Source organism: Oryza glaberrima, chromosome 6 (assembly GCF_000147395.1).
Source record: "Oryza glaberrima chromosome 6, OglaRS2, whole genome shotgun sequence".
Lineage (NCBI taxonomy): Eukaryota > Viridiplantae > Streptophyta > Magnoliopsida > Poales > Poaceae > Oryza > Oryza glaberrima.
The window spans coordinates 6,535,506-6,549,727 of NC_068331.1; the positions used below are offsets into that span (position 1 = coordinate 6,535,506).

The 14,222-nt window shown below is 41.1% G+C and overlaps 1 protein-coding gene and 1 long non-coding RNA gene across 2 annotated transcripts; both read left to right on the top strand.

Annotated features, from left to right (window-relative positions):
* The first annotated feature begins 1,304 nt into the window (after positions 1–1,304).
* LOC127777839 (glutathione S-transferase U10-like) lies at positions 1,305–2,241 on the top strand. The gene has a single exon (XM_052304457.1). The coding sequence runs from the start codon at positions 1,374–1,376 to the stop codon at positions 2,148–2,150; it is 777 nt and encodes a 258-aa protein (XP_052160417.1). The 5' UTR covers positions 1,305–1,373; the 3' UTR covers positions 2,151–2,241.
* A 4,900-nt stretch (positions 2,242–7,141) lies between these two features.
* On the top strand, positions 7,142–8,467 carry LOC127777755 (uncharacterized). The gene is made up of 3 exons (XR_008018365.1): positions 7,142–7,650; positions 7,755–7,831; positions 8,164–8,467. It is a non-coding gene; the product is annotated as an uncharacterized LOC127777755 (long non-coding RNA).
* The last annotated feature ends 5,755 nt before the right edge of the window (positions 8,468–14,222 follow it).

Below are 14,222 nucleotides of genomic sequence, written 5' to 3' on the forward strand. Positions count from 1 at the left end.
CTCACTATTAGGGCCTCGTCAATCTTGCGGTCAGGGGAGTGACGGCTAGCACCGAACTTGCGACAGGGGTGAGGGGGCGGTGCGAGCGGCGACCGTGGAGGCGAGGGCGGAGACCTGGGCGACTGCGATGAACGGGGCCACCGCAGCATCCCGTCCCCGTCCACCGTCTGTCCCCGCATGCCCCGGCGCACCCTCCCGCCCACCCCCGTGCGCCGTCGTCCACCGTCCGTCCCTGCGCGCCCCGCCGCAGCCTCCCGCCCGCCTGCCACGCCCGCCCCCGCACGCCACCATCCACCGCCCGTCCCTGCGCACCGCCATCCACCGCCCACCTCCACGCCGACATTGACCGCTCGTCCCTGCGCGCCCCGCCGCAGCCTCCTGCCCCCGAGCTTGCTCCGCCCCTACCTCCACCGCCGGCCACCCGAGCTACCGCTGCCACCCCGAGGTCAAGTGGCGCCACTGTCAACGGCGAGGAGGTTGGGGATGGGGAAGCCACGGTCGGTCACCCGAGCTCGCTCCATCTCTGTCGTTGGCCCCGCGCTCCTCCCCCACCCCTGTCTTCAGCACAGCGATGTCCTCCGCCGACGAGCATGTGCGCGGCGACGCCTCTCTCGTCTCCGCCTCCATTCTGGGCGCGCTTGTGCTCCTCCTCCGTGGCGAGCGTGTGCGCTAGTTGGCCACCGCTGCGAGCTCGCCGTGGAGGCGGCGAGATCGGCGGCGAGCTCCGCTACCTGCCTTGATGCGCAAGAGATGAGAGAAGGGAAGGGGCAAAGAAGAAGGGGAGAAGAGGAGGATTGGGCTGACAGTGGGCCCCACCATATTTATTTGTTGTGGCTGACAAGTGGGTCCCATATATTTTTCTTTTGTTTTGGCTAACCGGACTGCCACGTGTGCGTCCACGTAGGACCGAAACCACCCTGGATCGATCTAGGGGGTAATTCGCCCGGATTGTAAATTTTAGGGTTAAAAATAACTAGTATTGGAGTTTAGGGTTAAAAATCGAATGACCGTAATTGTTGAGGGGGCAATTCGTGGAAAAAGATCTTGTAGGCTTATCAAACAGACCAGCTTATACTCGATGCATGAATATTTTAGGATCGGATACCAACTCCACTACTCGACTAGAGTAATCAACAAATTAAAACATTTTCTTGCCGAACAAGCACAGCCACGTCGAAAGATTTCCATTCTAACACCATACACGTGCCTCCCTTATAGCATTCCAATTTCAATTGCAAAAACCAAATCCATTTCTTAATCCGCAAGAAGATCAGCATCCGCAAGAATATATATTCATCGATGAATTTATCATCCATGGACAAGTAGAAGAAACTCACAGCAACTCACCAGCACAGTAGACGAAGATCACAAGCATGGCGATGACGACGGCGGCGGTGGCGGCGGCGGCGCAGCCCAAGGAGGTGAAGCTGTACGGCGCGTGGGGCAGCGCGCACGCCGCCATGGCCAGGAACGCGCTGGAGCTCAAGGGCGTGCGCTACGAGTACGTCGAGGAGGACCTCGAGCGCAAGAGCGAGACGCTGCTGCTGCGCCTCAACCCCGCCCACGCCGGGAAGGTCCCGGTGCTGGTCGTCGACGACGACGGCGGCGGCGGCGGCTGCCCCCTCGCCGAGTCGCTCGTCATCCTCGAGTACGTCGACGAGGTGTGGCCACAGGCGCCGCGGCTGCTTCCGCCGCCGTCGTCCCCGCGCGCTCGCGCCGCGGCCAGGTTCTGGGCGAGGTTCTTCCACGGCGAGGTGTCGCCGCTGTCGCGCGCGGCGGCGGTGCTCGCGCCGACGCCGGAGGAGCGGGCGGAGGCGGTGCGGGAGATGAAGGCGCGGATGGCCGTGATGGAGGCCGGGTTTGAGAGGGACTTCCCGTCGTCGGTCGTCGGCGGCCCGTTCGTGCACGGCGCGACGCCGGGGCTGCTCGACGTGATACTGGGCTCCTGCGCCGCCGGGACGAGGGCGATCTCCGCCATGGCCGGCGAGGAGGTCGTGGAGCCGGACGCGCTGCCGCACGTGCACGCCAGCCTGGCCGCGTTCGACGAGCGCGTCGCAGGGTTCGGGACCAGCGTGCCGCACGAGCTCCTCCTCGCGCGGCTGCTCGAGAGGGAGGAGAGGCGGCGCGCCGCAGCGTCGGCGTCGGCGTGAAAACGTCTTCGTGTACCGACATGAGGATGAACGCACACGCATGCTTTGTACCCCTTCCGCCATAAATTATTCGTCATTTTGATTGTTTTTAGTTATAACGTTGGATCATTCGTCTTATTTAAAAATTATAACGTTGGATCATTCGTCTTATTTAAAAATTAGTATAAATATAAAAAGGATAAATCATAGTTAATATACTTTTAATAATAAAGCAAGTCACAAATAAAATAAACTAGCTGGGTGACCCGTGCAATTGCGCGGCTAGCACCTAAACAAAATCATATATTTTTCAGTATGATTTTACTTCAAATTTATTAAATAGCTATGTCGTTGTCTTAAAATTTTGAAAGACCAAACCTTACCATCCCTGTATTTCTAATTATATAGTTTTCAAAAGTCACGCCAGCTGCTACCCCTTACTTCTGTCATATCCTTCTTTATTTGCTTGCTCGATCTACCACTATTTCTATTCATTCACCTTGAAACCTTTAAAAATTGAATCTTATAGTTTTTAGAGTTTATTGTTTCGTTGGGTTTTGTTTTTATAATTTCTAGAAGTCCCGTCAAACGCTGTCGTTATACTTCTCTACGACCCGTCCACTGTCTTTTCTCTTTATTGTTATTGGGATTTTAAAAATCAAACATAATTATTGTTTGGGTTCATTTTTTACTTTATAGAAGTCCAGCCAAACCATCAGCGGCTTTGCCATTGTACTCCTTTTGTGGCTCGCCCGCTACCTCCCTATTTTATTGTCACAGAGTTTAAAATCGAACATAATTATTATTGGGTTTTTTTTTTACTTTTTAGAAATTCCGAACCTTTAAAAATTTTCTCCTTGTAGTTTTTAGAGTTTATTGTCTTGTTGGGTTTCATTTTTTATAATTTTTAGAAGTCCCGTTAAACGATGCGTGTATACTCCTCTACAGCCCATCCGCCGCCTACTCTTTATTATCATTGAGATTCTAAAAATCGAACATATCTATCGTTGGAATTCATTTTTTATTTTCTAGAAGTCTTGCCAACCATCAATGGCTCTGCAACTACACTCCTATACACCCCGCCCTCTGTTTCTCCTTTTTATTGTCATTGAGATTTTAAAAATCAAATATAATTATCAATGGGGTTTATTTTTTTTACTTTCTAGAAGTTCCAGCAACCGTCTTGCCCGTCAGCTTTACGGCCTACCTGTCGTTCCTCATTTTAATCGTCATTAGGATTCTATTTGATGTTTTATTAACAGTTTTTATATGTTGTATCAACCGCCACCACACTACTCCTTTATAGGCCTGTTACTTATTTTATCTCATCATGTGTTTTAGATGGTCTTTTTTTTTTCAATAGTCTATTTCTTATCACCAATTTTAGTTATTTATAAATTGTATTCCTAATGGAAATCTTTTTTATTTTTCTAATTTCAGAATTTATTTTTTATTTTTGAATTTAAGTTGTTTCAAAATTGTATTCCTACTTGAACTCTCTTTTAATTTTTTTACTTTCTAGAAGTTCCAGAAACCGTCTTGCCCGTCAGCTTTACGGCCTACCTGTCGTTCCTCATTTTAATCGTCATTAGGATTCTATTTGGTGTTTTATTAACAGTTTTTATATGTTGTATCAATCGCCACCACACTACTCCTTTATAGGTCTGTTATTTATTTTATCTCATCATGTGTTTTAGATGGTCTTTTTTTTTCAATAGTCTATTTTTTTATCACCAATTTTAGTTATTTATAAATTGTATTTCTGATCGAAATCTTTTTTATTTTTCTAATTTCAGAATTTATTTTTTTATTTTTGAATTTAAGTTGATTCAAAATTGTATTCCTACTTGAACTCTCTTTTAATTTTTTTACTTTCTAGAAGTTCCAGCAACTGTGTTGCCCGTCAGCTTTACGGCCTGCCTGTCGTTCCTCATTTTAATCGTCATTAGGATTCTATTTGGTGTTTTATTAACAGTTTTCATATGTTGTATCAACCGCCACCACACTACTCCTTTATAGGCACGTTACTTATTTTATCTCATCATGTGTTTTAGATGGTCTTTTTTTTTCAATAGTCTATTTTTTTATCACCAATTTTAGTTATTTATAAATTGTATTCCTAATTGAAATCTTTTTTATTTTTCTAATTTCAGAATTTATTTTTTTATTTTTGAATTTAAGTTGTTTCAAAATTGTACCTACTTGAACCCTCTTTTAATTTTTCTAATTTTGGATATTATTTTAATTTTCATTCTGAATTTTAAATAATCTCGTATTGGGCTCTTATATGGATTCTTCTTTCAATATTGATTATTTTTAATTCCGAATTTTAGTTAATTTTAAATTGTATTCCTACTTGAACTCTTGTTTTCTTTTTTCCAATTTTGGATTTTATTTTTATTTTTATTCCGAATATTAATTAGTCTCGTGTTGTGTTCTTATATCGACTCTTCTCTCAATATTCCTTATTTTTAATTCCGAATTTCAGTTATTTTTAAATTATATTCCTACTTGGACTCTCATTTTCTTTTCTAATTTCGGATTTTATTTTATTTTTATTCCGAATTTAGATTAATCTCGTATTGGGTTCTTATATGGACTCTTCTCTCAATATTGCTTATTTTTAATTCTGAATTTCAGCTATTTTTAAATTTTATTTCTACTTGGACTCTCATTTTCTTTTTCTCCGATTAATGTGAGAATTTTTAGCCCCCACAACGAACGTGGTGCCTCCTTTCAAAGCCATTTTAATAATATAATAGATAACAATTTTATAATCTTTTGAATAAGACGAATAGTTTAAATGTTTAAAAAAACTCAAAACGAACGATGGATATCTATCCACCAAATAAAGTTTATTCTGGTTTCGATGAATATCCATCCAGGGTTTCCCAGACCGCTGGGGCCGGGGTTACCGTGCCCCGGCGGTAAGCACGGTTACCGCGCGGTAACCGCGGTAACCGTGAAAAACCGTATGAAACTGCGCAAAATTTATCAAAAATTTAAATTATTTTTTAAATTTATTTGAATTTAAGGAGGTTACCGCGGTATTTATATTACCGTACCCCTGTGGTAACCACGCGGTTACCGGCGGTAAGTCGATCCCTAATCCATCCATCCGACTTGCCTCCAGATCAGCGTTCCAAGGTGATCTAATATCTCAGTTTCAAACAATAAAATTTATTATTCTAGTTTCGATGATTATCCATCCGATTTGTTGCATATTTGGAAGAGTTTCTAGCTGCTGCAGCTTCTCGTAAAATCAGAAGCTCCATCAAACAATTCAGCATTTGGTCTAAATTCGAAGAATCCATAGTTATAGAATCTAGAAAATGAACTAGAACCCAGACCCAGAAGTTGGAAAACCCAGCCTTTTTATATTCTCCGAAGCTGGCTACCAACCAGCTCTTTCTTAGAATTTTAAGCTTTTCAAATATGCCCTTGATTTCAGTATAAGCTCATAGTGCTAGCGCAACCAAGCTGTCAAATAGTTTTCCATTCGGTTTTGATCGTCACATTTGCTATGGGCAGCGAGACTACGAAAATAAAACGCGGGCGTGATCAAACTTCATAACTCTGCATCGATATTCAGTCCTGGAGTCGCTTTGGTAATTGGTCTTCCCGCTCCATGTTCTTCGATCCTACATGCACTCCCACAGCTGTCCAATACAGGATTTGCCGATCCAGTCTTCGAAAATGCTCATAGATGTAGGATTTACGCGCGTGCATTTATAGGGGTGAGTGTGCGTGTGTTGTGAGTGTCTGTATTGTTCAGTGTAATTCTAAAAAAATACATGCGGCCATGCAAGAAACAAATAAGATATCAATGGGGTAGTTGAGAGAAATATGCTGCTGATCACATTTTATTATAATATAATTGCATTTGAAAGTTTTTTAACCAAATGAATTGCAGAATGTTGCATACCTATACACCCTAAATTGATCATGAATCAGATGCAAATAAATTTTAAATAAGTGGTGGGCTTAGAAGACGGCCTTTGTTTCCCATAGAGCCGGCCCAAAGCAGCCAGTCGCCACTCTCGTGTTTAATATTGGGCCAAAAATAGTGAGTTCCTGTTGGACGTCGGGCCCTTTCGGCCGATGCATGTGGTGATATGGGCCAATTGCTTCAGATAAGATGACGGCCTGGGCAGTCTGGGTATCAACTAGCCATCAGCCATGCAGCAAGGCCGAAAGTTAACATTTCTGATTTCTGTGTGGTAAACTAGCCCAAAACACACACACACACACAACCTTTTCTATCATTTGTCTACTATTTTAAAAACGGAGTCATCCTCTTGCACCCCTTTCCCACCGTAAGTGTCATCCGGTACTTTTCTTAGGTAACCACAAACCGAGCCAATCCCGAAATATATATCTGACCCATGCAGTGTTTTATTCTTAATTCACCCACCCAGTCAATCTTCAATTGTATGAGCTTGATCCATTACAATGTATATGTGCAAATCATATTCTTTTTTCCGATTACATGGAACAAGAACACGAACAAGCGCCATTTATAGAATTTGCAATTAATCAAACCGTGAAACTAAGCAGTATCCTGCCCACTAGGAAATTGGCTCGAATCAAATTGGCTCGAGTCAATCGTAGAACTTTTTTTTTTCCGATTATATTATATGGAAACGCATACATAAACACATGCGCATCCAAATCAATCATAGAATTTGTAACCAAAGTGCGTAGAAACTGAATAGTATCCTCATTACAAGTACCAACACACATGGATAGGGACTGTCTTGCAGTACTGTCTATACAGTGGTTGTCGCTGACATCCAAGTCCCAGCATGATGGCTTGAATTATTATATGGGTTTGCATATCATCCGAGTCATTTGCAGATGTTTTCTTTATGAAATGGAAGGCTTATGTGCACTCAAATCAATAGGACAATTTGCAACTGAAATGTGTAGAAACTAAAAAGTATGCTCACCAAAAGACCATTGACTTGAAAGCTTTTCAGATCCTCAAAGCTCTTGCCCTTCTTAAAAAAAAAAACATTGACTTGAATCATATCATATCATATCATATTAAATCTTTAGTTTTTGTGACCCACTACCAACAGTGAATCGACGATTCTCAGCCCAGAAAGCCTGCTACAGTACTACAGGACCTCACCCTTCATGCACCGTCCGGGACGTTGTCCACGGGTTCATCGATCCATCCGTCTACGCCTCATAGCCGCATCACCCCGATCCCCTCCGTCATCGCTCCTAACCAATCAGCGCACCCATCGTCCCAAAATCCCCAAATCTTCATCGCCTCCTCGTGAGGTTCGTCGGCGCCGACACCGCCTTCTTGCGGAGCCTGCGGCCAGCGTCGCCGCTTTCTTGTCGAGCCAGCGAGGGAAATCGCGGCGCCATCTTCGCCGCCCTCGCCGGACCAGCGTCGCCACGGAGCTAGCCGGCGGCATCTGCCTTCTCACGGAGCCATCGGGCAAGCGCCGCAGCCGACCGCCGCCCTCGTCTCTTCGGCGATCCAGCAGCTGCCGCCGCCTTTCGTCTGGTACGCACTCCTTCTCACGGACAGGGAATGCATGCAGGTTACTGCTGTCTCCAAATCCACATACTCTACTTAATTTTCTTACTGAACCGGCCAATTTCACTCAGCTAGCTGCTAACGGTTGTCCAACTAGCTCGATCCCTGTCCGTGCTGCTCCGTATCCTCTTTCATTCGTCAGTTTCAGGTATATATCCATATAAAGTAATCTTGACGAAAGATAACCTCATAAAGAGAAATTGGAGGGGAAACAAGCAATGTTGTTTTTTAATACACAAGAGACCATCCAACATCTTTTCTTTGACTGTCATGTTGCACATTTTGCTTGGCGATGTGTCTTCTTTGCCTTCAACATCCCCCCTCCCCACAATGCAAAAGATATTTTTGGTGACTGGCTAAGGGGAGTGCCTAGACCCAAAAAAAATGATTTTGTTTGGAGCTAGTGCTTTATGTTGGTCAATTTGGCGTTGCCGTAATGATATAGTTTTTAACCATAAAAAAATGTCTAACATCATGCAGGTTATCTTCATGTGTTCCAGTTGGCTACACTCTTGGTGTATGATGCTTTCATAGGAACAACAGGATGCTATGTGCAATGATGCTACACGCTTGGAATTAGTAGCTAAAGAACTTTTATTTCAGTTTGGATGGCGCAGTACCTACAGAATTTCGTGATAGAATCTATGTGATTTTGAAAAAAATATTATTTTAGTAGATCATATCATCGGTATAAGTTGGGGGTTTGTCTCATCTGGCTAGTTATATATTTATGCATGCATCCAAGTCAATTATTGATTTTTTTTCGATTACATAGGGCTCCACCGTTTGGCCTAATAAGCTAAAACCAAAATCAAAATTTGATTTTTAAACTTAATTTTAAAGTTAATTTTAAGATATTTCAACATAATTTTTTTATATTAGCTTTTAAATCACTAAAAACATATATACAAAAGTTTTACATACAAATTAATTTTTTATTTTCTAATAAGCTATTTTGGCTTATTAGGGAACATGTGTAACATGTGAGGCTAATAGAAAACACAAACGTACACGCATCAATCATAGAATTTACAACCAAAGTGCGTAGAAACTAAATAATATCCTCGCCACCAGTGGAATGGCTTGAATTATACTATCTGTTTTTTAATAGATGACGTCATTGACTTTTTATCACACGTTTAACAATTTGTGTTATTAAAAAAATTATGTAATTATAATTTATTCCGTTGTGAGTTGTTTTAGCACTCGAAATACTTTAAACATGATTTATATCTTATACATTTATATAAATTTTTTTAAATAAAACGAATGGTTAAACATATATTCGAAAGACGGCATCATCTATTAACTAAGGAAGTATGTGCTTGCACATCTATCCTGAGTCAATCATATATGTTTTTTTTTACGATTACACGAAAGGCACATACGTATCCAAATCAGTCGTAGAATTTGCTACCAAACTACGTAGAAACTAAATAGTATATATCCTGATCACTACCAGTGGATTGAAAGGCTTGAATTATATGTGTTTGCACATCCATACTGAGTCAATCATATATGTTTTTCTTTTACGATTACACGAATGGCACATACGCACCCAAATCGATCATAGAATTTGCTACCAAAGTGCGTAGAAACTAAACAGTATCCTCACCACTAGCAAAGAAATTGGCTAATTTCTTTGAACAAAGTTTATATATATGTACGTGGTTTCTCAAAACGAACAAACTCCACGGTTAGTTTGCTGTTGGCCTGCTAAGACCAACACCAGGAGAGAAGAAAATGGTAATGGTGATTGCTTTCAGAAAATGGCAACAACAATGGAGATGCAGGTCAGTATCATGGAGATACATCCATATATACTAGCTGCGTGTCGAATAAGATGACAGCTTCTGATTCGAGCTAAGTGGGCTTTACCGAAGTATAAATCACCTACACACAAACGCATGACAAGCTAAAGTAGTGGCTTAGAATTAATCAGTCTCCATCTGTGGACCAGAGAGTGTATCAAGTACCAGGTAATTTAGCCCATCAATGGTTAATCTATATTAAATTTTTTACTTTCTTTGGAAAAGAGAGGCGCACTTTAGTTCCTTGCTGTTGGAACCGGGAACATTTGGATCTGTGGACGAGATCATATCCTACCTACAAAAAAATAAATAGAGAGCAAAGCTAGACTAACAGCCAGTTCAATTAAAATATTATGGTAGCACCTTTAGAGACAAAGTTTACGCATATGAGAAATCATTAAGTTTGTGTTTCAAAAGTTCATGTCATTTTCTTAATTGTGGGAAAACACTGCAACAATCTTCTTTTTATATATAGTACATATTGACATGTTCTTCTAGAAGTCTCCGCATTAATCTTTGAAAGATAAAAGGCTGGAAATTTCTATGAAAAGGGGAAAAAAAGAAACTCACGCATTGATCAAATAAAGAAAATTAAAAAGTATACCTGAACCGTTACATGTGACATCCTAACTAAAAAAACAGAGCATCTTTCGCTTGTGAGGTGCACACCATTTCGTACAGCTAAAAAGCTTACCTACAAAAATCCTGGTAAAAAAACTTTATGAGATTCTTAGTCTGGAAACAAAACGGCCAGTATGAACTAGAGGCTAATAATAAACGGGCTAAATGTATATGCTTGCCTCCATATGAATTGGAGAAGCAAAACATGAGGCCCAAAATGCATATTCCAATCTTTTTGTTCCATCTAATTATAAAGCTAGACGCACTAACCCATGCCCTATCAAATCCAGCAGAGTTGTACTGGACTTGCCATGCCACCCTCTTTCCTCCTACTTTCATTTGGCTTAATCAGCTAATTAATCTCACTTAATTATCTTGGGTTGATTAGTAACATAAATATTATTACTTATGTCAAACCATGTCTGAACTCTGAACCCTGACTTTCCAAAGTCACCTTAATTGTGGTGAAGGAAAATGACAGAAGGAAGCTGCGTGTGCTCCCTGCTTTTCACATTATTTTTTACCAGCAGTAATAAACCTATCAATGATAAAAAAATTTCCAAGATTCCAGACACCACTTCAGGAGACCTCCATTGGAACACACATCACAAAGGTGATCCCATGAGTAAACAAGCACTATATATACATGAGACATCCCTAATAGAAAATGACCCGATGGAGACCTGAGTTTGTAGTAGTGCGCTTGTGATCCATGCATCAATCATTAATTTGGACTTTACATCCTAAGGTCCGAAATAGCACAAGGCCAAAATTTTCTGGATATATACGATCTGTTATAGTAACCATTCTACATGGATAAACAATTAACCTGCATTTTCTTAATGCGTCTCATTGACATGTAGGTCCAACCAACCAATATATGCTGCAATTAGCACATAGATTAACCAGTGATTCCATGACATTCCATGGAACGCAAGTTAAGTTTATGCGAAATTAAAGGAGTACAAATTTGAGTAACATCATTGTATAAGATTTTTAGTATATTAAATTTAAAAATAAATTTAATTTATGATATTTTTATATGAAATGCTATAAAGTGTGAATATTGGAAAGTCTTAATTAGGGCACATGCCTAGTATAGTTAAAGATAAAACAACCACTTCAATGACATAATTCTCCGTAAATTCTTATTCTTACTCTGGCCGTGTTTAGTCACCCTCAACTACCCTAAACTTTTAACTTTCCATCACATTACATCACATCGAAAACTTTTCTACACACATAAACTTTCAACTTTCCCCTAACTTTAAACTTTTTTTAGGAACTAAACACAGCCTATGGTACTCCTAGTTAGCATCACTACTTCACTCCCCCAAAATATGAAACGCACGAGAGATATTAAAAAAAAAGAATCAAGAAAGCTACCAATATATGGATTGTTTAGCTTTCTGGACGGTGGCTGCGCCGCAATCAACAAAAACAGTTAAGCAAGCACCACAGCGGGCTATGTAGCCATAGCACCACCTGTGTAACAGCCTCATCTACTGTTTTTTTTCTCCCTAGCCATTGGTTATACGTGGGCCCACTCATTTTTAATGGCTTTGGAACCGATGCAAGTTGATTCTCAAATCTTTGCTCCTAGCTAGCTTCGCCTTCTCAAGTGGTTGGAATTGATAAAACACAATCTCTCTTCTTGCTTGGTACGGTGAAATCATATGCGAGACATGGCCTTATAATCTTCAGTCCCCCTAACCATGCATCCACAATACAAATATTTTTAGAATCCATGCATATACAATGAAATGCTTTAGCAAAATCTATGGTTGAACTCTTTTTATGCGGTGGATATGCATGGTTAGTACACTTGAAACACAGATTCTCATAGGAATTCCCTATAGGAACATAAATATTTTTTCCTTCATTCCAATTCATAAATTAACATACACTCATTTGTTGTGGGGGTCATCCCCTGCCAATAAGCTGGGACCCATTGTAAACCTTTCAATATGGCATTCCACCACAGTACACAATACTACCACAATCATCCATCCATCCGGCAGCACACGCACACACGCACATCAACAGTACACCTCTGATCCGATCGAGAGTCTCAATCTGCAGTTGAGAGTGCATGGGTCCAGCCCCGGCCGGTGATCGATCACACATCAACAGTGCAGACACAAACGCGACACACGAACACCTGAACAGGACACCGATCGACGAAGAGCCCACATAATTCTTTCCAAGTGCAACACACACATCGTGACCACTATTAGAACAGGTACAATAGCATACTATTAGCCAGCTATAAACATATTTTAATGATATAAAAGATGAAAGAGAAAAACAGCGGGCTACAAATCTGTAGCTAGCTGCAGCACGGACTCCAAGAGACAGTGTGTGTATGACAGGTGAGACCATATATTAATAGTATAGTAAGCAACTATTGTATGAATTGGCTATTAGATTGGCTATAGATGAATTGGAGCTAGTAGTGGGCTATACTGTTAAACTTGCTCGACCGATCTCGATCGATCGATCATGGTGGTGGATGGGGTTGCACTAGCTATAGCTCTAGCTAGTTCGATGCGGCGCGGCCGGCGGGTAGACGACGGCGACGGATCATATCATCGCCTGCGTGTGCATGCCGGCCGGCGAGCGTGACGGTGACTGTACATGCATCGATCGATGTGTGTGTGTGTTTTTTCCATGTGGGTTTCTTTAGTTTTTGGGCGCAGTGCGTGTGCTTGCGTTGCTAGTGATGCGCGAGAGGCCTACTGCTATAGCTTTTATTAGCTATAGATCTCCATGGTGGCATGTAGCTTTCGGGGGACGAATATATGTATGTGATCGATTTGATCGAGTTTATGGTGAAGACTATACATGCGTGGCGTGGCGTGCCGAAGTGATCATATGGATGTGCCTTTCAAGATGATTCATGTATTTTAGGCTCAGCTTGAAAGCTCATTTAGCTATTGCAATACAACTTTTCTCGTTTATCATGAGCACGCTTCTAACTGCTAATATAAATGATGTAATTTTGCACAAAACTTTTTATATAGAAGTTTTTTAATAAAAAATCAAACAAACCCATTTTCCATAATTGTAATACTTAATACTTAATTAAGTATACACTAATTATATTTCTTGTTTCGCGTACGAAAAAAAGCTAAGCCAAACAGTTCTTTCAAACGGAGCCTTACTCCGTTAAGATACAGTAGTACAATGAAAAGTGCTCTCAATGGATATGTACCAAAATTTAGAAAAAAAATGTACAATGTGTAACACAAATAAAGACCCTCTAGGAGTACGACCACATTCATGGAGTCTTTTCGGTACGGTCCTTGCCTATTGATCACTACTTGAGATTGTTTTAGGGCTATGATGATCCGTGGCGTGCGGTTTTTGCTGGCTGGAGAGGTATTGGATGGTAGAATATGGATCTTTGGTGGGTCGAAGAAGTGGTCTACAAGTGCAATGTGTTCGATGGTTCGAAGGGGTGTTTGATATGGTTTGAACGAGTCTTTGATTGTTCTGAAGTACACTTTTGTTGATTGAAGGCATCAGGGCCGGTCCTATGATTTTGAGGGCCCTAGGCGAACTCATCGCGATAGGCCCTCTAAGCTATATATAAAATTTTATGATATATATAGACATTAATTTTACTTGCAAAACGAAAACAAATACATCCATATATTAAATTTAACATGTCTGCTAATTATCAAGAAATAAAGTCGACCAAAATAATAATATATTTGTAACATGGAACTAATATCATTATTCATTTAACTTAATGAATAATAGAACCCCATCATATCCATTGCTTCCCATGAAAAGATACTTCCTCGGGCATTTCTTAATTCAAAATCATCAAGAACGGTATTAAGATCAATAGTGTAGATATCCTTTTCGATTGAGCATATAGCCAAGCCATTTAAGCTTTCTTGCGACATAGTTGATCTCAAATAATTCTTCAAAACTTCAATTTTGAGAAACTTCTTTCAGCTGAAGCTGCCGTCACAGGTACAGTTAAGAGAATTCGATAGGCAACAAAAACATTTGGATAGCAATCTGCATCTATAACAAACTTCAGAATCTCAGGCGTGGACATCGAAGAATCTGGCAAACTTACTTGCAACACCTTTA